The 25,954-nt window shown below is 36.1% G+C and overlaps 1 protein-coding gene across 1 annotated transcript in view; it reads left to right on the forward strand.

Moving 5' to 3' along the window:
* The window catches only part of ITGBL1 (integrin subunit beta like 1), a 139,488-nt gene that overhangs the window by 60,844 nt on the left and 52,690 nt on the right, over positions 1-25,954 (forward strand). Inside the window, exons 5-7 of the mRNA XM_032100139.1 lie at positions 2,534-2,674; positions 5,424-5,564; positions 9,795-9,941. Of these exons, the coding sequence (XP_031956030.1) occupies positions 2,534-2,674; positions 5,424-5,564; positions 9,795-9,941 (429 nt within the window). The remainder of the gene's footprint in view (positions 1-2,533; positions 2,675-5,423; positions 5,565-9,794; positions 9,942-25,954) is intronic.

Consider the following 25,954-nt stretch of genomic DNA (forward strand, 5'->3'; position numbering starts at 1 on the left):
AAAAGCAACTGAAATTCAAACTGTTCTTTCATGTCATTATAAGGCAGGAACCTGGCAGTTAAATATTGTTTAACACACAACATTTATGGCATTATAAATGCTGTTGCCTATATTACGAAGGAGGCTTGTCCTTGAGCTGGAAGGTGCTACAAACTTTGTTCAAGCTACACACGTGAAGATTGTGTCCATATGCACACAAGAGTGTTCCGGTCTGCTCCTAGACTGTTCATATCTGGTGGTAGTGCTTCCTCTGTGTGTGTATAAAGAGAGAGAGTACTTGTGTAAAATAGCTTCCTCTGTCTTTTCCTTATGTAGACAGCAAAATAAATTATATTTAAGTGTCTTTGAAGGCAAGAAGAACTATTTTTTTAAGTCCTAGGATTAAGTAGGTATTTTAAATGAGGGTATACAGAAAGGTCCTCCAAAGTCCAGATTCAGGAGCAGGGCATAGTATTTCCAGTAATTGCCTAAAATAAAATGAATGGAGTGCAACAATTTTTATGTGCCAGTGATTCCATTTATATTTGCTTCTAACCATTGCATATGGTACCAAATATGATAAAAAAATTGTCATTCATTTAGTTCCAGAAAATTTTCCTACTGGTGTTTTTGTCTGTTTTTTTTTCCCCATGCCTGTTTTGTTGCTGGTTTGTATTGTTAGGTTTTTCTTAGCTTTTATTTCCTGTTGTCTCATCCACTCATGCTGTATTCTCGAAAAGACCAAATGCATCTGTGTATAAAACTAGTCTTATATGTATGGAGGATTCAAAGGGATATAAAGGGACAGAAAGTGTTGGTAGATTGAAGTCTCTGAAGTCCGTGATTGATCAGTATTAAAGCCATGCTACCTCATGGAATTTTTGGAGTCTTCTAAAGTAAGGTATAAGTTATAAACTAATGTTTTGCTTGACTTGGCTAGGTTGTTGTAAGCTGAAAAGTTTATGCACAGAACTTATGAGTGTTATATGTTGCTTTACTTTCTAACAAATATCTACAATACAAAATCATGTGTTGAACCAGGCCTTATGCAGGAAAAATGTGTATGACAGCCCATGAACTTAAGGTCAAAGGCACATCATTTCCTCAACTGTGAGCTGGGATTTTATCCTGGAAAAGCATACAATGTTGTGCTGAGATATAGATGACATGCCTTTTAATATTTGCACAAGGGCACTACATTTTTTTTAGCAAATCAGTTATTAGGTAGGGCAAAGTTGCAAAGATGTGTTAAGCTTTTCCATCTTCAGTTGGATTTTTATCAGTCAGCTGACTATCACTTTTTATTTGAGGTTACATAAACTTTGGAATCAAGATACAGCTTATTTTTTTTAAAGTATCATATCTTCTAGCAAATTAAATTCTGGTCCTGATCTTTTTTTTAAACTAAGGCTTTTTACTCTAAGGGAGCAGTTTTTCCTCCTGTCAACAAGAGGTAGTGGCAAATTTTATTGTTTAATTCATATTTATTTGAGGAGTATAAAAGCATGAGTGAAGAATGAAGTACTGATGTTTTAATCTGTGAAAATTGCCTCTAGATCAAATTATTACACTCCTTTAGTATTTTTCCTTTTATTTGCTGTCCACTGTTAATGATCAACCTCTTGGTAATAATAATTATTTTAGATTGTCTTTGTTGTTTAATTATCTAATTAAATTAATTGTTTTTTGACATTTAACCAAACAATTGTAACAAAAATTCCATGTGTAGCTGCAAAAACAGGAAAAATTTGCAGTCTTGATAACTGAGGATATAAATTGACCAGATTGTGACAGAGGTGCCTAGATCTACTGAACTCAAAGCAAGAAAGAACAAGATCCTGACTCGATCCTTCTATTAAAGAATTAACTTTGGGCTCTAAGATTAGTAAGAATTGAAGCTACTTAATTTAAGAGCTTTGTGCCATTAAGCACATGGCACAGGTACCTTAGCAGATCAAAATGTTCCAGAGCTGGTTTCATCCAGGCTCAGATGATGCAACCATCTTTTTTGGGAATGTATGTTTTGTTAAATGAACATCCGAAAGATTCTTTTTGTAAATAATTCTCTTTTATGAGCTGGTTTAGCCATGTTCTAAAATCTTCTTTACTGGTAAGAAGGGAAACCATATACAACATAGTCTGTGTGTAATAGTTGCAGTAAAGGGACCTTGATTTTATCTGAGGAGTCAGGGACACACAATGTGTTCTTAGACATGCCAAGTATGTCTCCTGCCTTAATGTGTAAAACTGTACTTAAATTTTATTATAGTCTTCAAAGTTTACCTATAAAGTAAAAAAAAAAAAAAAAAGTTCAAAAAGATAAAATAATTATGTCAATTAGCGTTTATTGATTACATTTAATCTGTGATTAAAGGAAAAGTATAGTTCAGATATACTTTGTCTTATTTTATGTAGTCCTACATGGTCTATAAATTGTTTCTATTCTGTGTACAGCACTAAAAGTTTTTAAGAGAAAAGATCAAAACAGTTAAATTGTTAATGCCTTTTAAAAACTTGCCTCTTTCTTACTGTACAAAATTTGTTTTGGCTTAAGGCCATGGAAAGTGTTACTGTGGAAACTGTTACTGTGAGGCTGGTTGGCATGGAGATAAATGTGAATTCCAGTGTGACATCACCCCCTGGGAGATCAAGAAAAGATGCACATCTCCAGATGGGAAAATCTGCAGCAACAGAGGTGTGTCATTTGCATGGACCTTCTACACATATTTATATAGTTGGCTTTTATTTTACTCTATGCATTCTCCACAGTAGGACATAGATTGTGTTTGCTAAGAGTTTCTCATTGTTCTCACCTATTTCAGGTCTGGATATACACTTCCAAGTGGGTAGATACCTGTGTTTTGGTATAAACTTACACAAATCCACATCCACTTCTTGATTAAGCAAACCCAAGTTGTTCATATTCTTTATTTTTGTAGTAAGACTGAGCAGGATAATTTGTCATTTAGTACATCTGTGTTTTGGTGAAATACCTACCTTGCAAAATAAAATATTACCAGATTTTTGACTTTGAATGAACTGGTGCTGTAAGGTCACAGAACTGTATATATTGATTCCCTCTTAAAGAAGACTTAGGAACCACAGTTGAATGGGGAAAATGAATACACAAAGCATTTAATTTCCCCTACAACCTGAAAAAACACCTGTGAAGTGTTCAGTAACAATGCCGTGGAATGTATAGAGTTGGAAAGGTAGACTTCATACAGTTTTTCTAACTATATGAGGTTTTATTTGCAGAAAGTTCTGGAATTTAAATTTTACCTTATACATCTGTCTAATTTTGCCTTTCTTTGGCAGAAAAAAAAAGAAAAAAAGGAAAAAAGCACCCACAAAATGAGGTTGCTTTTCACTAGCTGCTGTCTTCAGCTTCATTGAACAAGGAGTTAAAAAAAATACTGGGTTTTTTTTGACAATAAGCCAGAATAATTATAGTAGCACATAAGCAAGAGTCACATAGATACCTCTCTTGAAAACATCTCTACTGACAAAACCTGCTGTACTGTGAACATCTAATCATCCTGAGAGCATTTAGAAAACTCTCTTCTCATAATTGGGAGGAAATTGAAAGCTTGGCTCAAATACAGAGATCATGTAGGCTCATTTAGTCTTCGGACTTTAGCATAAAATTTTTGTGTAGTTCTGGAAATAATAGATATCAAAGTGTTTTCATATCAGATGCTTTCTTTGCACTGAGAAAGTAATTTCTTGGCAAAGAATTTCTCATCAAAGCAAGCTTTTAATCAAATTTGAAATTTTAATGTGCGATGATTTCTTTAAACTGGCATTGCAATGGGAGAAATTGTGTGAATAGCATAGCTGATGTTCTGAGTAGCTGCAACCTCCTGTACAAAGGTACATTTGTGTGATACTTCCCTGTCTTTAGCCTGTCATGTATTTGTGATTTTTTCTTCATAAGAATTATGTAGGCTTCTGACAACATGAAGTTGCTTTCCAAGAAAGTATTTCTGCTCCATTTAGTCTTAATTACTGGGTGTTCTGTGTTTATACATCCTGTGATAAAAGTGCAGTTCATCTTGTCAGTCTTGAGCCCTCTAAAATCAAGTATCAAGGCTAACCTTGCTGCCCACCCTCTTTCAGTACTAAGATGGATAAATTGTTCTTATCTTTTCCCCTGCTCTATCTAGTCAACCATCTTAGACCACATGTGAAAATTTAGATTTTAAACTTTGGTGAGATCATGTTCTGCATTCTGACATGCAGGACAGCTGATCCAAATTAACTTTGAAGTTGTTTTTGGGAGGATTAATCACTCTCCAGAGGCACTTCCTCTTTTTGTTGGTTGGTTGGTTGGTTGGATGTTTTTCTTCTTCTTCAGTAATGTCACTGAATTGTTAAAGTGTAAAAAATTAGGCACAAATTTCTTGAGGGCTCTCTCAGGGTTTTTAGCACTAAACAGGGTAGTAGCCCTTCCTGCTTCATGTCACGCATGCTGGATTGTGTAGACCTTCTCCTTTTTTTAGACAATGTGCCCATATCTATGTGTACTGTTTAGTCATCCTGTCCTGTTGTCCTCAAATGCATTATATTGTTTAGAGTAACATAAATAAGATGACAGTGGTGTAGGCAGAGTAGCAGAAGGTGAAGCCACTCTGCAAGAAATGAACTGCATGCATCAGTAAGGTCAGGCTGCTTCTAAAAGCCTGTTGGCATCTCAAAAAAAGTAGTGAGTGTGTTGCCCTGAAGCATATTTGCATTTCTGAATAAAGAAAATACCTTTTTTTGTTTGGTTGAGCTTTTTTTTTTTCAGATTTTCCCAAATAAGTAGGATGCATATTCTCTTCATATTAGTAAAATATGCGAATTTGTATTTCTGTCATATTCATATTTCTTCTTATTGTAAGCAACAGGGTGTGGCCCTGAATATTGACTTGGGAAAAGTGGAAAAGTATCCTTTCATGTAGATCTGTGCTGTTGTTCTTCATAGGTAAAGAATGACCTCCTAGACATTTTCAGCTGTGCTAGTTTGGATTCTCTTGTAGTTTAAATGTTTATGCTTTAACAACCATTAATTATCCCCTGTGCCCAAGCCCAAGTCATTTAAACAGAATTGATTTTCATTGTCATTACTGACAGGGCAAATTACTGTTGATGTCAAAGATGTACAACTCTTCTGTGAGGTACATTTTTTTGTTGACTCCTAACAAGGCTCAGTAGCAAAAAGAAACATGAACAGGAAGCCAATTTGTTTGTATAAAGTATTGCTACTAAATAATCATAGAAGGTTTCAAATCATAGAAGATACGCACAACGTCATGATTATCACTTGCAGCTTTGAAACTGCATTCCTGTGAGAGCTGAAAATTCACAAGTGCAAATTCCTGTAATCAGAGTGCTATTACTCTAAATTACACAGTTAATCTTCTATCTCTGTGTCTTTTTTTTTTTTTTCTTATCATTTTTAGGCACATGTGTATGTGGGGAATGTACATGCCATGATGTTGACCCAACTGGTGACTGGGGAGATATTCATGGAGATACTTGTGAGTGTGATGAAAGAAACTGCAAAGCAGTGTATGATAGATACTCTGATGACTTCTGTTCAGGTAAGGTTTGTCTATAAAGGGGACTTATGTGTAGTTTCATAAAAAACCTTCCAGCTGGTCTGATCTTCCTCTTTCCTAGTGCTCCAATTCTCATTTTCCTATCTTAAAATTTACCCAGCTTGGGGGGCAGGAGGGGAGCTTGAAGGAGGCTTTTTAAATTAAAAGACATTATTCTGGTTTTTTTTCGATGCCGTTTAACAAAATCCTGTAAATATTAAATTCTTTTAGGTGCCCATCTCCTTTCTAATACTCTTGTGTTCAGTGTAACCTAAGATGAATTGGATGATAGTTGAAAATTTAAAGTATAGATCTGTACTTTCTTGGGGAAATTTGATTTTGAAAGTTCATTAGATCAAATTGTGTTTGTTATTTCATTTTATATGTCAGGGAGATGATAATCAAGAAGAAGAAATTCAAGGAAAAATAAAAAATGAGTCAATGAGAAATGGTACCTTGAGAATTCAAATTAATATGAGAACAAGTAGAGCATCAATACATGAAAAATATGACTATGTGGCCCAGCTGCACATCTGAAGCTGTAGCCCAGACTGTACATCGTAGACACATCCATCTTCCTTTTTCTTCTACTTGTACTTCAGAGCATTATATTCAAAACAGTTTCCATCTGTCCATCCCTCCATCCATCCATCCATGGTTTGCAATTTAGATGTTCCATGCATCAGCTATCAAAAACTGAGATTCTGAGAGAGACTTGCATGCAATTTTATGTGTATGCTAATAAAGATGCTAATACTATGCAGGAGAGAAGGACTTTGATCAATACACAGCATGCAGTTTGTACACACAGGAACTCTGCAAAAGCAAATGAACACGTTTTCAAAGGGACTTTACAGATTAGAGGTTGTCAGCTTGAATGGATCCTGTAGAAATCTGGTCTGGCCTGATTAATAATAGGAAGAATGCAGTCACATCAAGGACAATAATGATGTGGTATATTTTCATCCTATTCCTAGGGTGAGAGACGTCACATAGAAAGATCATAGGAGTTGTCTGTAGTAGAGAAAGAAAGCTGAAACCAACATGATATATAAAGTTTTCAGCCTTTTCTTTGCCTGTTTAAAAAGTGAAAAGTTTTGCAACTGTTGTGTTTATTTTTTTTTAAATACATATTCAGGAATTGCTAGCTAATAAAATGAGGGGGAAAAAAAGCTGAAAACCTTCAGTGACTCAATTTACTAGTTACTATTCAGCCACTTGCAGATATTATATAGATTTATTTAATGAATGAGCTGGAATGATGTAGAACTGTGTGCAGTCATGAGAGCAGCAGGAAGATTGACTTTGTTGTCAATTTTTGAATGTATCACTGTGTTGCTGTCAGTTATAGCACTCAGGCACTGATCAAAATATCAGCATCAGCTAAGGAATACAAAGCTTCAAATCAACAAGGTAAATGCACTCTCTAGTTAAGGGTGAACACAGGAGTTTTAAAGCTAATTAGATTAAAGCAAGCCTGTGGCATTTACAAATAATGCTGTAGAACTGAAATAATGATGTTTGAACTCCCCCTTTCCTGGACGTTACTGCCTTTGCAGCTGCTGCTGCCCAGGATGGTAATGGTTGTAAGAAAGCAGAGGATAAGAAAGTACAAACAGTTACAAAGGGTCTTGGGAGAAGATATTGCCATTTGATATCAGATTAAGGACTGGTACATTGTTCTTTATTACAAAGACATAACTGTAAATGAGGAAAACTTAGATATAAAAGGAGGGATGCATATGGTTTGCTTAATGTGACTAAAAATCAAGTTGAAGTATAGCTTTATTTTTCTGTCAACTCGTCAAAAATTTTAGTACTAATTATTTTTATCCATTCCCTTTCCATTATATTTTAGAAAAGCCTAATTCAGTCTTAGCTGGCCATCCAAGTATACATTCCTAAAATAGATTGTGCAAAAAAATCCATTTGCACATGCAGCAGTGTGAACAAAGTCTTCTAGTCCTGCTGTTTAGTCCTGTTTCAGAAATAGAAACGATGCATAAATTTTAATTTTGGTTTATTGTGGTAGACAGGCAGAATCTGCAATTAAATCAAAGGTTTGATAGAGGAATTGTAGCGGGACAGGTTTTTTAATTGCTTATATGAAAACAATTTACTTATTGCACTAAGTGTGCACCCTTAGGTGTATCTGCAAAATACCTTCATTGTTTCTCACAATTATTTGTAAATTGATTTGGAATGAATCCAAGAATGATTTGTTAGATTAGGGAAAATAATCCATCTCTCTTAAAACCTTCATCAAACAGAAATGATACAAAATTTTCTTGTCTTGTTCTGTCTACCTAATAGGTAGAGACAAGAAACCACTTTGTCCTGAGTAGCATGTAGAAATTATAGGAAATCACGTTTTCATGTAAAGAGATTTACTGTAACTGAATGAAATTCTATTTTCATTTAATAAAATACAAATTACAGGGGTTGACAGCCCTGATGTGAGGATTTGACATCACACAAGGGCAGCTCCCTGCAGAAGCTTCATATGGCTTGAGGTGACTGTTATTTCACAGTACATCATATTGTCAACTGGATGCCTTCTTTTAACACCTGAAGTGCTATTCAGAATGTTACTGAATTCTGAAAACTGTATTTCAGAAATCTTCTCAACATTAAAGTGATTATCTTCATTTAAAGAGATAATAGCTTTCATGACTTGACACAGAAAGAAAACATGCTTCCATAAGAAAATTCGTATGTTCATATATTTCATTAGTTCCTTTGGTGTGGCTCTAGCAAAGAAACTATTGTATGAAAGCACATAATCTTCTCATAAGTATCTATCTGGGTCAGGGAACATAAATACAATTCACAACCTGTCAGCAGGAACACATGAAAGCAAAGGACAGAATCATGGGATCACAGAATGGTTTGCGTTGGAAGGAACCTTAAAAATCATCTTGTTCCAACCCCTGCTATGGCAAGGGACACCTTCCACTAGACTGGGTTGCTCAAATCCCCATCCAGGCTTCCCTTGAATACTTACAGGGATGGGGCATCCATAGCTTCTCTAGGCAACTTTTTTCAGAGCCTCACCACCCCCACAGCAAAGAATTTCTTCCTAATAATCTAATCTAAACTCACCCTCTAAACAAGAGGAAGCTTGTTATGCTTTAGAAAAAAAACCCAAATGACTGATGTAAAGAAAAGTTGTTTTGGGAAATTAATAAAACATATTCTGGGGAGCGCTCTGATGGCTACTGGAATGCTTGCTTCCTCCCATTTTATCCTTGTGAACTGACAAAATAATATGTTTTATAAATTAGTCTTAAAATGCAAGTATGGTTAGAAAGAGATAAAATGTCTGTAACTATGGTTTTCAAGAAGAGTATGGTTAGAGAAGTGGACATTGGAGCAATGCTTTGGCCCTGTGTCCAATGAATGATGACTGTGTGAAAATTGTAAGAGGTTTAATCTGCTGTCCAAGCTCATGGAAATAAACATTTGATTTTGTGGCAAGGAATGTTGTTTTGCTGATTCTCAAGCTTTTCTCAGTGCAAGGAACATGCTGTATTGCCAGAATGTCACTGCTTTACGCAAAGAGCATAAAGAGGGAGAAGGACAATGATCTTTGTTTTCTTAGTTTTTCTGGAGAAAAACTCAAGAAAAATTGGATATGTTTGCATTCATATAGAGGAAATGTACATGCAGGGAAGAGTCCAAAACATGCAACCAAAAACCATATCCAACTGTCCTACTGAAATGAGAATTGATTATGTCCAATATTTCAATATTTTATTATTTGTATATCGCTGTAGTAGAAGGCACTGGATTGAGGCTTGGCATTGCTGTGACATTTCTCTAGGGGATCATGTTGATTGCAAGTAGATAAAGGATGGTATTGATATATTTCTGAGAGAATATGCTGCAACTATGGTAGAAAAAGAACACAAATGAAATACTGCCTTATGACATTCCACTTTTCGAAACAGTGTTGAAATGTATATTTTTAATCCTTCTTCCATCCTTTGCATTAGATCACATGCTAAATGGCAAAACATCCCTTAAGGAAAAAACCAGAAAAGGGAATATGGCTCAAATGGAATGGTAGACTAGTGCTATTTTCAGAAACAAAAGTAGATATAGTGAATTGGCTGTATTTTTTGCCAGTCTAATTACTGAATGAAGCCCCAAGTTTGATAAAGTTCATCCAATTATGAGTTTTTTATACCTCATCAGAATGGAGGTTAATCTTGAATTGTATTCGTTGGAAAGGTCATGGACAGTGTAATTGTGGAAGATGTGACTGTAAAGAAGGCTGGACTGGGAAAAAGTGTGAACATCCACGTTCATGTCCAATGTCAGTTGAAGAAAGTGCTAAGAAATGCCAAGGAAATTCTAATTTACCTTGCTCTGGAAGAGGTAAGCACATTTCTGGAAGAATTTTCTTTCCCTTTAAATGTACTTCCATTAAAAGAATATTAACAGATGTCCAGCATTACTAGTACTAAAAAATATGTACCTTCTTGGCTTTGTTAATGAATCACACCCTGTGAGTTAGGAGAAGGGAGGAGAAGAATACAAAGGTCACCTATTTTTCCTGCTATGTGTTTTATTTTACATATCTTAATGTTTATTTTGTATGTTTTCAAGGGTGCTTTGAAAATTGCCATAGTTTAATCTTGACTAAAGATACGTTAAAAATATGAATTTATTTTGTAAATTTTTGACAAAAGCAGCATGAGATTTTCAGCCTGTGTAAAATGTTGTGCCACCATTGTGATAAGGACTGCTCGGATTTTCTCTGCTTAAGAAACTGCCCTTTAGGTGCAGGACTGACTTCTATAAAATGCAGCTGTGCTTCAGCACAGTTTGCTAGTTGGCCACTGGCTTTTCATTTGAAGCATTTCTTTGTGACACTGTAGCCTTTTCGAAAGCTTTGTCTAAAAATATATAGTAAGTCACTAAATACATGTTGCAAGCAATTTTTCTCAGAAGGAAAAGGACCTGCTAATTTTCCTCTGTAGCTGTGTGAAAATGTGGTTTTCTGCAGAGAGAAGAGAGAAAAGTAAATACAAGACAGACTATTTCTAGAACTGGTAATTGAAGTTATGAATTCTACCTATTTAAGTGTTTTCTGGGAAAGGTCTAAAGCAACTCTTGAATTACTGCATTTGACCCTTAATGTCAGTTCATTTGTGATTTATTCTTTCACTAATGCTATCTAACATAGTCAAAAATTGTAGGCTGTCTACCCAAGTTATGTCTGTGATAATTGTACTATTCTCCCCCTGTAATTGTCTAGCAGCTCATTTACTTCATAAATGTAGCATTAGGAGTATCTTAAAAGAACTATGTATTGACAGAATTGCTTGCTTTTTTCTTAATTAAGCTACAGTTTTCCAGTTAATTGTATCTCTCTTTTCCTGCTAAAATTTTTCACCAGAATTTTTGACTACAAGTTGTTTGAAAAATAGGCATCTTTAGAAAATTAATATAATTTTATTGTTCATGTTTGCAAGAATGATAACTAAAAGAAAGAAGCATTGACTTTTGACTTACTTTATTTTTTTTAATACTGGATCTTTTTCTTCCTGCCCTTATGGATGCTGAATATCTCTTCTTTCATCTGCTGCACTACAAATTGTGTATCTTGAGAGCTTGGAGTCAGCTGATTTAATTGCATGATTTAATTGCATCGTCCTCTCTGAGAGTCAAATGACAAAGGACGAATGAAAATCATAAAACCGAGTTTAATTTTAATAAATATACAGTGTTGAATTCTTTAAATTAGGCATAATAAGAAGAGTAAGTTTAAAGATTTTAACATCAATGACAATATTTCTACCCTCTTGGCTATCTGAAAAAACACCTAATGATGCTGAGAATGTTCTCCTGTTGAGATACTGGCAGAAATAAGTAATTTGCAGGTGAATTCATTTGACTGAATGATCTGTTGGTCAAAATTTTCAAAAGCAGTATCTATGGGAACAAAAGGCTTAATGGGTAGTGGCTTTCACTGAACTTTGACTTCCAAACAAGAAGAGATCACTAAGGTGTTCAAGGAGTGCAAAAGGCACAGGTGTGGATTTAGGACATAGTGTGATAGACAACTGCTTGTTCCTAATAAAGGAACAAGAAATTCTGCATTCCAGGCTTGAAAAAAATTCCCCATGAAAACTTCCATTTAAAAATGGAAAATATTATCTTTTTTTAGTCCTATGAACAATTTTGTTTAAGAAATTGGGAAGATATTTTAGTCTACTCATCTGTGTTTTACTGGACAGTGTATTTTTTTTACCTTGGATTTACTCCATGGATTTCCCTTTCTTCCATGATATTTTGGATATAAAAAAAAGTGTAAGAAAGTTTCTGAGCTGCTAAAGTAGGGGTTAGTTCCTATGAAAAATTGTCATTCGACTTGCGCAGTTAGACTCGGTGCCATTTTGAAATCTCACTACTTGTCACGGGCAGAAGTGTGACACAAGCAAATGAAACATAATAAGGTTTTCCAATCAAACACAATCTCTTTCAAGTCTTCAGGAGTGGGAAAGGCCATACACTTGTAAAAACATTCCCAATTTTTCTGATGTCCTTAGAGAAGATTGTGTGACGAGGAAAGGAAAGTTTGAAAAGGGAAAGGAAATGTTACCTTTTCCATCTGAAAATGATGGTAGAGGAACAGTAATCCTTGCACACGTCAGTAATCCACTGCACTGCTGAGGAAGTTGAGTACTTATGTCCTTATTTAGTGGGAGCTTTTGGTAAGGCAGTTCACGTATGGAATAAGACACACAACAGGATGTCCATAGATGCAGGTGCATGACTTTATGATTTTGCCATGTATAGTGTTTCCTTAAAGAACGTTTTCTGTTCATCTGTACCTCTTTTTTTAGATTTAGATACTCTTTTTGTCTTTAGCAATGGAAACTAAGAGAATTGGCACATCTCACCCAGATTTTGAGAACCCTGGGTTCCCTTAACTATTAGTCATGTAATCTCAGCAAGAGAAAAAAAGGTATAGGAGAAAAATAACAGTGAAAAAAGCATCTTCTTGTACCTTAAATGTATCAGGGGTACATAAATTTGTATTAAAGTTTTAGAGAACTAAAAAAATGTTAGGAAGAACACAATTAGACAATCACTATCTATAAAATGCTATAAATTATAATTTCTCAGTCTACATTTTGCTCTTCTGAGAGCAGATGAAAAGGTGAACTTGGTTTTCAGACTGTAATTCCCTTCCTGGTTTTCCCTGCTTACAGGAATAACAAGCTGTTTCATGGGTGCTGGTCGGCATGTGGGGAGAACAGAGAGGCTGCCAAAAACATATTACACTGAGGTCTTACATTTCTTAGCTGCTCCAGCAGGTGAAGGAGAGAGGAGGCTTCATATTGACATACTGCATAGTAAATGAAAATGTTTACATGCTAAAATGATGTTATAAAGACAGAGGAATTACAAATCCTCTCAGTTACACCAATCAGGCTGCCTATACCATCAGTAGTTCCTGTTATATATAAAGTGAGAAAAGAAAATTTTGGAAATAAAAACACATTAAGTACTTTCCAAAAATTACTTTCCGTACAAAAGTCTTTTGAGGACGAGGAGCGATTCTAGGCATCTTCATTCATATAAAGTGAAGAATTCCTTCTACACTTTTATTCCCAAGAATGTTGATTTTTTTTAAACTTGCTGCATGACTTTTAACTGTAGATGTAATACTGTCATTTTTTTTCACAGTGAAAATCAGTTACTTTTAAGAGCACACTGTGCAGCAAGACCAGTGTCAGAGATAAAGGAAAAGACATACTAAAAAATCATTATGGTTAGAAATAAAGAAATACTATATTGTTATCAGGATTAAGGGAAAAGCCAAACCACTTTTCTCTTCAAAATGCACATCACTCACTTGAGTTTCCCCTTCAGGTACAAAGCAGATTTAAAAATAGTTTTAATAAAAAAGCCTTCAGGAAGAGAACTGAAATTAAAAAGAGTAGGTTTTGAGAATAATAGATGAGAGGGGTTTTTAAAAATAATCTTGTTTTCCTCACTTACCCTTGGTGAACGCAGCCATTCCATGGAAGATTTCCAAAGATAGATAAATGAAAAATCTTCTTATTGGCATTGTCTTTTACCATTTAAATATATTTTCTATAGTTGCTTTTAGTTATTCGCCACATGGAGAAAATGAAACTATTTCTTTATTGGTGAAGTTCCTCCTTACACCTGTGCTCTAACATTGGCTAACTGAAAAATGAAGGGATTTTTTGATTCTGTACTTAAAAAATTTCTGTTGTTTTTAAAAAGGCCCCTAAATCCCATTTTCAAAATACTAAATTATTAGTTCAAAAATTGTGTGGCATTTTGAAAGTTTACTGACAGAATTACTTTACAGTAACTTTGCTGTTTCTTCTCTATTTAAAATTATTAGATTTTGATTGACTTAATGGAAAAGCAACAGTGTTCAATGCATTATTAAAGATTCATTGTGTTGAACTAAGACAGAGAACAAATCCCTTGTGTTCTGTAATGCTATTGCCAGTCTGGCAAGATACCATCTCCTGAAGTCTGAAAACAAGGGTCAGTGGGGGCTCCAAAGAGCAATGCCCTTGGCCAGTGCTTGCTGCAAAGACTTAATCCTTTTCTGGAGTATCTTGTGTGTACTATTGTGTGATATGCACTTTATGCTGCTCTGAAGCATCTCATTGCATGCACGTTGTTGTTGTGTCAACTGTTGTAAATTCCAGTCGATACAACATGGTGAACATATGCAGAAGGAAAGAGGAACACACATAAGGAATTGTATCTGTGTAGTGACAAGAGTGGATGGAACCTAGATAAAAATAACGTGCTAAATAGCTGCCTAAAACCAGGTGTAACTATACAACTCTCTTCTGACCTTTGTGAAGTCTTACATGACTGATGGAAAACATGACATAAAATATTCAGCTTGTAAATAATTTTTGGGTTGGGTCATTAACTACTGTAGCTTGATATAAAGCTTTGAATTACATCATTCAGTGTATATTCAAGATTTTTAAATCTATACAAACTGTAGTGGTAATGCTGATCTCTCCCAACAGGTAAGTCCCTACAATTAGGTATGATGCCTTTAAAGGTTAGAAGGGCTGCTGGTGGCCTTTTGGTTTTTCTGTTACCACTGGAGCCTCATTGATTTTATGTCCTCACAGTCCTGGTTATTTTGTTCTAGGTACAGTTATTAGTTAAGGACTTTGGGGTCCCTCTCTAGTATGATATTGCCAAAACTGATCAACAAAAAAAATTTCCTGTTTCTATTAGACACTTATAGAAAAACATTGCTTCTAAAACCTATGGCTTGTTGGCTTAGTAAGGGGAGATGATAGTGGAAGTTGCTATTTGAATAATTCACTATACTTTCTACATGACAGGATGGGGTCAGAGCAGAAAAGTGTAAACAATCCTAAGGTAAAATCTAGGTTACTACCCCTGCTACTAGCTCTTTACTGCAGCCTCTTATTATGCAAATTGTGCTGTTTAATTGAAGTGTAAATTACTCTAATGTACATCATCTCTGAATTTGGCATGCTGTTTTCATTCATTTTGTATGACCCCTGCATTCTGAAGGAGGTCTTAATTAAAGCACTATAGTCGACAGCCTGGCAGCAAGCAGCATTATTAGCTGGTGTAACAAGAACAGAACAGAAATTCAACTCATGTGTCACATCTCTAGCTTTTATCTCATCAACTTTGAGATCGAGCTCTTTTCTACATCTGTGTACTTCAAGCAGAGAGGCACTCTTGCTATGCACATGTTAATGCTGAATGAGCTGGCCTAACAGTATTCGTTACACAATTTGGAGTACTCTTATATGCTGGACTGGCACTCTGCACTCCACTTGTTGTCTGTTGAAGTCTAAGAAAGAAAAATAGAAATAAATCTTTGCATCCCACTCCTTTTAGATTTGGGTATCAATAGTTTAGATCACTGATTTTAAACAGCTTCTCTGATTCAGGCTCTGTTTGAGCCTTCGCTCTTAATTGAAGCAGGATACACTGGATGCTGTCTTTTGTTAGGAAGGCTTCTGAATTTTAAATTTTAATTCTTATCGTTTTTGGTTTTTTTTTTTAATCTGAAAGTATTCAGAAGCTCAACACTTCAGTTTTTCTTTGTACAGGAAGCTACATATTTGTTTGTGACCCACCTACAGCACTCCTTGCTATTGTTTTTACTTTATACTATTGTGTTTTTGGGAGACATCAAGTAGGGACAGAGGAACTAAGGGAAGACTAAATCAAAAGAACATTTCATTTTTTCAGTGAACCCTTACTTGCAGTGCTTATAACTCAGTAGTAAAAAAAAATGGCTCATAAAGTACTTTGTTTCTGCATAAGTGCTTTTTAATCTGTTCTGGTAGAAGCAGGGTGTGTTGGAAGATGTCTGTTTCTGAGATTTAGGTGATATTCTAATAGTGAAGTAATTCTGTAATAGAATTTATTACTGTTCTGAATTCTCTCACTTGTTTTCATGGTGAGAATTTTGAGAAGCAGTAAAGAATTGAGGAAAAGTAATATATCTGGTTCAGGATGATACTTAGGAATTAAGGCTGTGGGATAAAAGCCCAGTATAAAAAAATGAATCTTTAAACCATGGATGCCACCTCACCAACCAGAATAATTTGACACGCTCTTTTTCAATGTAGCATGTTTTCATTAAAATATATTTAATTTTATTCTCACCAGTAAGAAAGGCAGTAAAGGACAAAACAAATTCTGATGTTTAAATGATTATGAAAGAGGCCAGATCAATTATTTACATACGATATATCTGATTATTCATATGTGATACATTAGTATGTAATTACTTATTATGAGTGTGGTAGGTGTCCGCTACAGACCATCTGATCAAGAAAGGATGTAAATGAAGCTTTTCAGTCCTTCTTAGAGCTGAAGAAAGCCTCAAGGTTGGAGGCCTTGCTAATCACAGCCAACTTACAGTTTTATTTCTAATGAGGCATATGCCTATTGGAGTGTATTTGGAGGCACTGGTTTAGGTAAGGTTAATCTGAAGGGTAAGAATGGTTAGGGTACAAAAGACACAAATCTATAAAATAGCAGACTTACTGCTCAGGGAGGAATGTGTTTTTCTGATGGCTGTAAGCAATGACAACGTGAAAGATACCTGTTATTTTCTCAGTCAGTGCCTCTGAAATGCTACCACCTCTGGACACATTGCAAATTTCTTTTTGTGTGTGATGTTGTCTTCCTCATTCTTGTTCCCTTGATTGTAATTCTTTCTCCAGCAAAGACCTCTTTCATCCGTGAAAGACATCTGTGAAAGACCTTGAAGGCCAGGACTGCCTTCTTTTTGACAGCTAGCTATCTTCTGTACATAGTCTCTTCTGTATCCCAGTCTTGATTAATCTTCTTTGCCTATATCTCCCCATTTCAATTGGCATGATTCTCCTTTGCTGTTCTTCTAAGTGTCAGTGTTCAGTGATTGTTAGTGTGTCTTTTTTTAGTTGACCTTTTTTTCAGGCACCCCTGTTTTTTTCAAATTTTTTGAACTTGATTTCTTTAGCAGAGCAGGGAACATAATAGAGAACACAAACCAAGAAAAAAAATGATATTTGCCTTTTGTTTATATAACATGAAAGTCTCAATATTGAAATCGCTATCCAGAAAAACAGTATGTGAGAAATAATAGTTTTGCCTAAAACTGTGTGTGAATTTGGGTTAAATCTTCAGTGCTTGCTCTATTTGCATTCCAGTGAGATTTATAACTGTAGATGATGACTATATTTTAGAAGAATTCACCTATGTATTAATATATGTAATAGATCACTGTATTAAATTATCAAGCCAAATTATGCTGTTTATAACTGAAAGAACATGGTTAGTATTCAAAATGTTCTGGCAAAGCTTTGCATATGTGGATACTTGCAAGTGCGAGACTTTGCTACAGGCTGGCAATTTTAGAATGTTTTCCTGTATTGGATTGCTGTAATTATCATAACTGCCATTACCTAATCAAAGACTGGACTGACACTCATTTATGCTAGACTTCCTCTTAATCTTTTGTCTGGTCTGTCTCTTTCATTTGATTAGACAGTGAGCTGCAGATAGACCCACAACACATCAAGGCCTCTGATGGATGGTATGTGCTTACAGAGCCTAGAAAGCAAATACATTGTTGTCAGTGCTGGACAGAGAAACTGCATGCTCTTAAGCAGTAAATCCTGTCAGTCAGAGATTTGAGGTGGAGTTTTTTTAGTTTCTGCTGAAGGATGCCTAACATACATTAAATATCATTGCTTTTGATATCATAAACTAATTTGTAAGGTGGTAGAATGTAAGCTATGCATTTCAGTCAGAGAAGATATAACCAATTAAAATTAATAATATTTTTTAAAGTAGCTTAGATTTTTTCTGCTCCAAGTTATCCTATTTTGGTTCACTTCAAAAAGTGGTGTCTGACCAGAAGTCAGGATTTATGAACGTCTTGAGTACTTGCAGGGATATGGGAATAATTCACACTGATGAAAAAATTATTCATTGCAATGTGCAAGGGTAATTGTAATATGCTTTTGCAATGCATACAACGTGAGACATAGATGCCAGTTCATTTTGCATTTCTGGAAGTGACACAGCTATTTAAAATGGAAGTACCTTTAAGTACCTTCTCTCATGACTTTGGTATATCAACTGTTTTTAGTTTAATCACAGTAACAGGAGACATTCCAAAAGAATCTCTGTTGGAAAAAAGAAGCAAGTGAGATGTGTGCAAATGTTTATGTGGGAGAGCTGATTAGATTTTACAGCTTGTTTACTAGAACAAATATCTCCTGTAAAGTCATGAAGTTGTATGGTACAGCAAAAACTGAGATTAAGGTCTGTATTGTCCAAAATATTTACTCATCCCCTTAAGAAATGTATGTATATTGAAACATTAGTGCATGAAGTCAACTTGCATTTGGAAATGCAGAACTGACTTGTGTGTGCACAACAGAGTCAAGTCATCATGTTAGATAGATGCTAGCTATTGTAAAAACACAGAGGACTATTCTGGGTGAGGTTCATCTCAAATTTATCTAGACATAAAAACATGAGATACTTCAGCCTTTGGTTTTGGTGGAGTGATATTTTTTTTTAAATCAGAAGCAATTTGCCCATTTCTTCTATATTTCTGTGTTACTCTAAGATGAATTGTCATAATTCATACTTTACCATACTGTCCTTAAAAGAATTAATATTGGGCTAACATTTAGATGCCTGCATTTGGGTTCTATGGATCATGCCAATTTATGAAATTATTTACCCCAAATGTAGTGTCTTTCTTTAGTTTAAATAAAGTTAATAGAAGTCTGCTGGAGCAAAGAACTTCTGCTGCTGATATGCAGATAAGAGTCGTTTCCTGAATACTTGTCATTTGTAGAGTGTTTTGAGCTGCCTTGGCAGTGACATCTCTACTAGTAAGTTAAATAGTTCTATGGATCACCCTGAGGCACTGCAATCTGCTTGTCTGTAAATTTGGATTGCTAGAACAGCCACTGGCCCACTTTTGCCCTGTGCCAGCTAGTATTCTCTCCAAACAGCTCCTGATTATAGTTCAGGAATTAGTGTGGGCTAGTCACTGGTCCCAGTAGGCAGTCTGGAGGAGGCCACCTTCATGGAAGACCCCTTGATAGTACAGATGCCATTTCTTCCATGCCAGTTGGCCTCATTGCCGGGGAACTGTACCAATCCCATTTAATTGACTAGTAAAGGGACATCTATCAAATACTGTACTGTGGTTACTCTCATGAAGATTGACTTTCTTTCTGCACTGAGGTTGGTGTCTAGGTCTAGGAAGCCCTCAGGAAAAGATGAAAGAAAGACAAGAGTTTCCAGCACACGATGTCAAGGACCCACTGCTTACTCTGAACCTGTTACTTGCTCTGTGCCTTTTTCAAGGCAGCAACTTGTGTAAAATAAATGGATCAGTTCTGACCCAAAACTGATTTTGTGTAGTGTGACAGATGATTAATAGGTTTCCATGTTGATTGAGTAATTTGATTTCTTACTTCTTTTGTGCATATGAAAATTTTTACTTAAAAATATCTGAAAGACCCTGAAAATTCAAATAAAACCAATTTTTAAGCTGAAAACTGTTAAGGATTGCAAGTATTAAGATTGCTGGTGAAAACCATGATGTGTTTTTCTAGGCTCTGCTTTTTGGAAAGAAAGCCTGGACTTGATAGAATAATTTTAGAAGTGCAACTTTCTGTGGCAAAAATGGCCCCCCCCCCCACCCCCTTTTTCTTAACTGGATTTAGGCCTGACCAAGTTCTAACCTAATCAATGCTTACTTGCTTATCTATTTTGTAATTTCTTGTTTGAGGAGTTCATTATTTCTCTGCAATTTTGCTATTTGTTTTGCATTTTGCTATGTTGTTCTTATGGTACAAAATTAGTTATTCCACTCCCATGGTAACTGCGTATCAGTAGGGTATTTGAAGCACATAGGGACAAAGGTTAAAAGTTTCTTCAAATTCTGTTATGAAGAAAGCCAATAAAAAGCTAAACCAACTTTATTTTTCTGGTAGTCAAAAATGGACTTACATGTTTATATCAATAGTTATGTTCTGCTTTATTCAATTCTGAAGTGCTGTTTGCCAACTTTGCATGAAGCACTGACTGGTACATTAGAGATACAGGTATTTCTAAGAGTCAGAACACTATAAAGGTAATTTATTAAGTCAGTTAATCTCATTTTCAAAGTATGTAGGCTTTCCTATCAAGAACAAATGTCCATCTTTCTTTTAACAAACTTTTAGAAGTTAATACATTTAGCAAATGCTGAATTTAAATCAACATGACTTTGATATTTAAGCTGAACTTCTACTCTGTTACTTTCAGAGGGTGCTTCTTTGGTGTGAACATACATAGTGATCAATATGTGATTTATAAGGAAAAAAAGCATAATATCTTGCACAAGCACTTTCTTTTCTGATAAAAATAAGAAGGAAATGTTGTGAGTTGCTGTTAAGTAAGAATGTCTGTAAAAAGATGTTCTTTAGAGTTTTAAGTCTATCAAACACCTATTTATAAAACGAAGCAACATTTTTTGTGGATAGTGCTTAAAGTATTTTGTTCCCTGTGATTTTGTAAGCAATTGCATTCTTTGCTTTGCCTAGGAAAACTGAAAAGACAGCACAAGCACCTTGAGAGAGAGATGTATGAAATTGTTTCCCTGCTTTTACATGCTATTATAGATATTTGTGTATTATGAGACCTGAGTCCAGACTGGATTAAATATTTTAAATGGAAGAAAGGAACATGGAGAGAAGTGCAGTTGGGGGGAGTATTGGCTTTTGATCACTCATTGAGAGTTTTTGCAGTTATCAGTGAATAGTCGGAAGTATAGTTAACAAATAAAAGCCTAAACACTTTCTAAAATCTTAGTTAGATATAAGTCTAAATATTTATATGAAATTTTGGGCAATAACTCTAAGGTAAACTTGTTTTCTGCAGTTTATGTTTGGGGAAAACTTGTGCAAAGTTCAGAGACAATTCAAAATCAAGAAAAGTCAGGCTGAAAGCTTATCTCCATACTGAGAAATCGCTAATAAAAGTCTTCTTCCTAGTCAAAATCTTTGTCCCAGAATTTGTGATTCTTTCTGACACAAGGTTTCACAAAGAGGAACTAGAAATTGCTGTAATACCTTATGTCATTTTTGTTTCCTGAATGCCACTAATGCACTTCTTTTACAGGAACTGCTGAAGTTTTTCTAAGCAATAGGCCTGTGGGTTCAAATGCTCTGCCCTTTCCTTGCCACCTTCGTTTATCCAGTGCTCAGAATACTTTCAGGAGACAGCTTTGTCAGTTCTGTTAGGAAAATTATTTTTTGGCACACTTGAAGTCAGATATTTGTCCATGTCTTTGTTCTTTTTAGTTTGTCATCTAAATCACATTTCATAAAGCCAATAAAGGAAGACATGACCCCAAAAAAATAAGTTCTTCTGATTAAATCATACTTTCAGTGAAATTTACTGTTACCTCAGCTCTCCAGTTCTAAAATTTAAAGCATAATGTTGGGTAAAACCAAGCAAAACAACTGTCTTACAATACAGCTTTCCAGAAAGACAGATAAATACCAGATTCAAGAAGCTGCTGTTTTGTAAACATAATAATCCTTGCTGAATCTGGTCCCTCTGAGACATTGAAGCAGAGACAGGCAGGCAAATCATAATAAACATTACTGGTATTATTTGAACCTTTGGATTTTTTGGTTGTTTTGAATGGGTTTTTTTTGTTTCTTTGTTGGTTTGTGGGTTTTTTTTTTCTCTCACGGGTCATAGTCATGGTTTTACAGCTAGAATATCTGAAGACATGCTGCTCCTAATTTTTTGCAAAGTGCAATATGTACTTTATTTCTCATATGTACTATAATAAATGATCAGCATCTACTTTGCTTATTATAAATCAGTCATTGCCTAATTACATGTTTCAAAATGACAGCACTTTAACAATGAATGTTTTTGAAAAGTTGTGGGACAGAGAGTTTAATGTGAAGCTATGTGTCTGGTGGGGTCCCTTTATCAGTTTACTCAAGAATCTTTTAACAGCATTTTCTGCCTCATCGATGCAGGCCAACATAGGAGCTGTGTGTTAGGAGTTAATTTGTTAACAACAACCCTTTGATTGCTATACCATGTCTTTCTTCTCATTGTGAGAGATGTCCATTTAGTACCTATGCCAGTACTGTGTGTTTATAAGGCTGTGGAACACACACACAAAAAATCCTTCTTTCTAGGTGGATTATGAACCTAGTCTGTTATTTCCCACTAGGGACTTGTTTCCAAACATAAGGCAATGATTAAGAATAGACATTGAAGAGAAACGTGCAACTTAACACCTTGTTTCAAATTTAGAGATTTCTTTTTGAAGAAATGACCTTTGGACTTGTTTGCAGTGTGTGAAAGTGGCAACCTTACCCCACCTAGCAACTTACAAACAGTGCTACTTATTGTTATTGCCGGTAGATGGCATTCTTTATATTAACTAAATAACTTAAAAGTTTGAAAGTTTTTTGTCAGTTTGTTTTGGGTTTTTTTTTGCAGGGAGGGAGGGTGGATGATAGACATTTACTTTTCAGGGTATTCATGGAAATCATACATGCCTGCTGTTTTGAAATATCTGTCAGAATTCCTTACTTTAATTCAGCTAAGCAGTCTTCTTTTTTTTTTTCTTTCCAAAATGAAAATAATTATGGAATAATGGAATGATACAAATTCAACTCACTCAGTAATTTTTACTTTTATATTGGGTGAGGAAAAGGAAAGGGTTTTTCTTTTCCTCTTCTGGAAGATAGAATATTTAATAGAGAGTTTAGAGTTATATATTACTGAAGCTTTCATTCTAGAAAACTTCTTTTAAGAATTTTTTTCTCCTGTATTGCTTACTGTCTGCAACACCTACAGACTATAAACCCAGCCATTTCTTCTGTAGCAGATCTGTGGCAGAACTGAGGGAATAACTCAGTGACCCAAGACCAGGTATAGTTTATAGCTCTTCAGCTGTTTGGTTGGGTTTTTTTGCCTATTTGAATGCTTAATCCAAAGCCCACTAAAGTTAAAAAGGAGATGTATATCGGCATCAGAAATTTTGTGGCCTGTTCCAACACACACTGAAATCCGAGGACTGCTTTCAAAGAAAGTTATGTTGATGGAAGTTGACCAGAAGATTTTTCATGCATTAATCATATGGGAATCCATGGCCTTTGCAATGAAAAATGAACAGCTGAAGTGTAAAAGATATTTCAAGATCCATTGAAATTCAAAATGTATTGCATATTCCAGTGCGTAATCCAGATATTGATCATTGTGGCTTTTGCCTGTGCTGAATGTTTATTTCACAGGCACCAACAAGTAAATAGGACCCTGAGGTTGTGTGGACTAAAATTCTAATTTTCCCAGCTGGGATACTGGAACACAGTGCCCTTGGTTCAGTTTGCTATCATGTGTGGACACATTCCATTACGTTGTGCCTGTAAAAGTGATCTGTATCCAGATGTGAGCTCGAGGAGAGTGTGAGCAGCAGCCTCTCAGATTCTGGGCAAATGAGCCTCCTCTGGCTGGAGGAGGTACTGCCTGTCATAGGTTAGCAAGCATAGTCCCGGAAGGGATGTCCTTGCTAAGGGGTGCTTACAGTTTCCTCTGGGAGCTGATAGAACCTATCAGCTGGCCAGTTTGAATATGGACAATTCTCTTAGCCACTTAAAGTTGTGATCACCTCTGTGATCCACATTTAAGAATAGGCAAACTCCCCCTCCAAGCTCTCTCTCGTTTCCGGCGCTGGCACAGGTGGCTGCGGGCCCCGTGTGGGGGCCAGCGGGCCCGGCCAGGCCCTGCTTGGGCCAGGCCGGGCCGGGCCACGGCCATCCTGAAGCCATGGACCTGTTCCAGCCGTGGAACCCCCCCCACTGCCTTGCCGTGGGCAGCTGGAGCGGCTCGGCTCTCCCCCCTCTCCACTGCGATAAGAAACATTCAACATTCCAGCTGCAAAGCTGCAAGGCCGAGGTGAGAGTAACCCTTTTATTGCTGTGAAGAGCTGAAAACCTGAGGGAAGAGAGAGAGGAGATGCTTAAAGCTGAAATTCTGTTGTGAAGCTATGATATATCAGAGTATCCTGTTGTAATTTCATGAAGATATGGGGGGTGGAGTGTTCAACTCGTGAGCAGAAGCACCTGCGCTGAGATAGGCAGATGCTGACGCAGCTGTAATTTCATGAGAAGTTTGGACAGGGAGAGATGGACCAGATGAGGACTTTTGCTCCAAACGGGAAAGGAGAAAACCTCAGTCCCTAGAGATGCTCCCAGAGATAGTCCTAAAGATGAAGATGATGAAGACCCTTTGCTCCCAGGGAAGGAGAAGGGCCTCTGTTTTTGTTTCTGAACGGCTCAACCTTAAAATTGTACCCCAAAAATCTTCAAGAGTGGACCCTCGAAAGCAGTTGCGGGAAAAGCTGCAAGTTGGGGGAAAGGACTCACACGCAGGCAGAGAGACTCCTCTTCCTAAATGGACTGAACAATATTTGGAAGTGGGCGGCTGTCTCGTTGTGATAATGTTTTCATAGCATGAGCAAGAAGAGACTTCTCTTTCTAAATGGACTGAACAAGGTTATTATGGAAGTGGTAAACAGACTGAACATCTTAAGGGTTGTCTTTTCACATTGTCAGTGGGAGAAGGGAGGAAGGTGGGGGGAGGAGGAGAGTTCTGAAGGTGGTATAATTTTTTTCTTCTTTTAGGTCTGTTAATAAACTTCTTTATATTCTTTCAAGTTTGGTGCCTGTTTTGCATTTCTCCTAATTCTTATCTCACAGCAGATAAACAGTAATGAGTAGTTTGGATCAAACCACTACACTGCCAAATGCAGAACACCTTCCAGCTACCAACTATTAGTGACGACGAGTATGTATCTATGAAATAATGAATTAATGCCAGTGATGGCTCAGTTTCTAAACCCAGCCTTTGAATTGCAGTGACTTTCAGTCCTTAATAATGTACAGCTGTGTTAAACAGAAGAGCTAAGTTGATCTTCTCTGTGCCACAGGGTCAATTGACCTGGAAAGGCTTATACCCCCTAACTCTGAAGAAAAAAGTTAGACTTTTACCTGAGTGCACATTTGTGCTTACTGGGAGAAAAATCTGTTATTCCCAGGACTATCAGAAGTCCTGTGGGTTGTGACCTGGTTGCAGTGGTGATTCTTGTCACAACCCTGTAGTTAGAGGGCCAAGTTGAGACCCAGGGAAGAAGAAAGATATTTTAACTATGTTTATGATTATGCACAAAATGCCTATGGAAAGAATATTCAGGTTGTCAGTAATGCTCTGCTGCTCAGAGGTTATTCCATTTACCCAGTCTTCATTGGAAATGACCTTCAAAAATGGTGCTTTCTTAGTGAAAATACTACCTCAACACATAAGGAATCACATTAATTTTATGTAGGTATTTATCCCCCACTGCAAAAAGGTTCAGATTTTTATACAGGACATGCACTGGGGCACAGTTGAAGAGTAGCCCAAAGTGTCTCCCACCCTTTAAAGTTTCATATAAGCTTTGAGTGAACTCTGAAGATAAAGGGATTTAATATAAACCAGAAATACCACAAATATATGCATTTCTATGTATGTAATGACATACTAGAATTCTGTTTTCTGCTTTTCTGTTGAATTAGAGGTGCAATTTAATATTTGTCAACTAAATTTGATTTACTATCCTAATCGATGCCTATGCCAAAAAGCACTGACTACTAATCGTCTTTATCATTATTGGATTGATATTTAACTTGAGTTGGCATACAAATGTTACGAATTCTGGATCTTTTCATTCAAGTTTTTACCTCTAGTAACATTTTTTGAGCTTGTGCCCAGATGAGTAATAGTTTTGTTCTATTAGTTTCAGCATGTTT

This window comes from Corvus moneduloides, chromosome 2 (assembly GCF_009650955.1).
Source record: "Corvus moneduloides isolate bCorMon1 chromosome 2, bCorMon1.pri, whole genome shotgun sequence".
Lineage (NCBI taxonomy): Eukaryota > Metazoa > Chordata > Aves > Passeriformes > Corvidae > Corvus > Corvus moneduloides.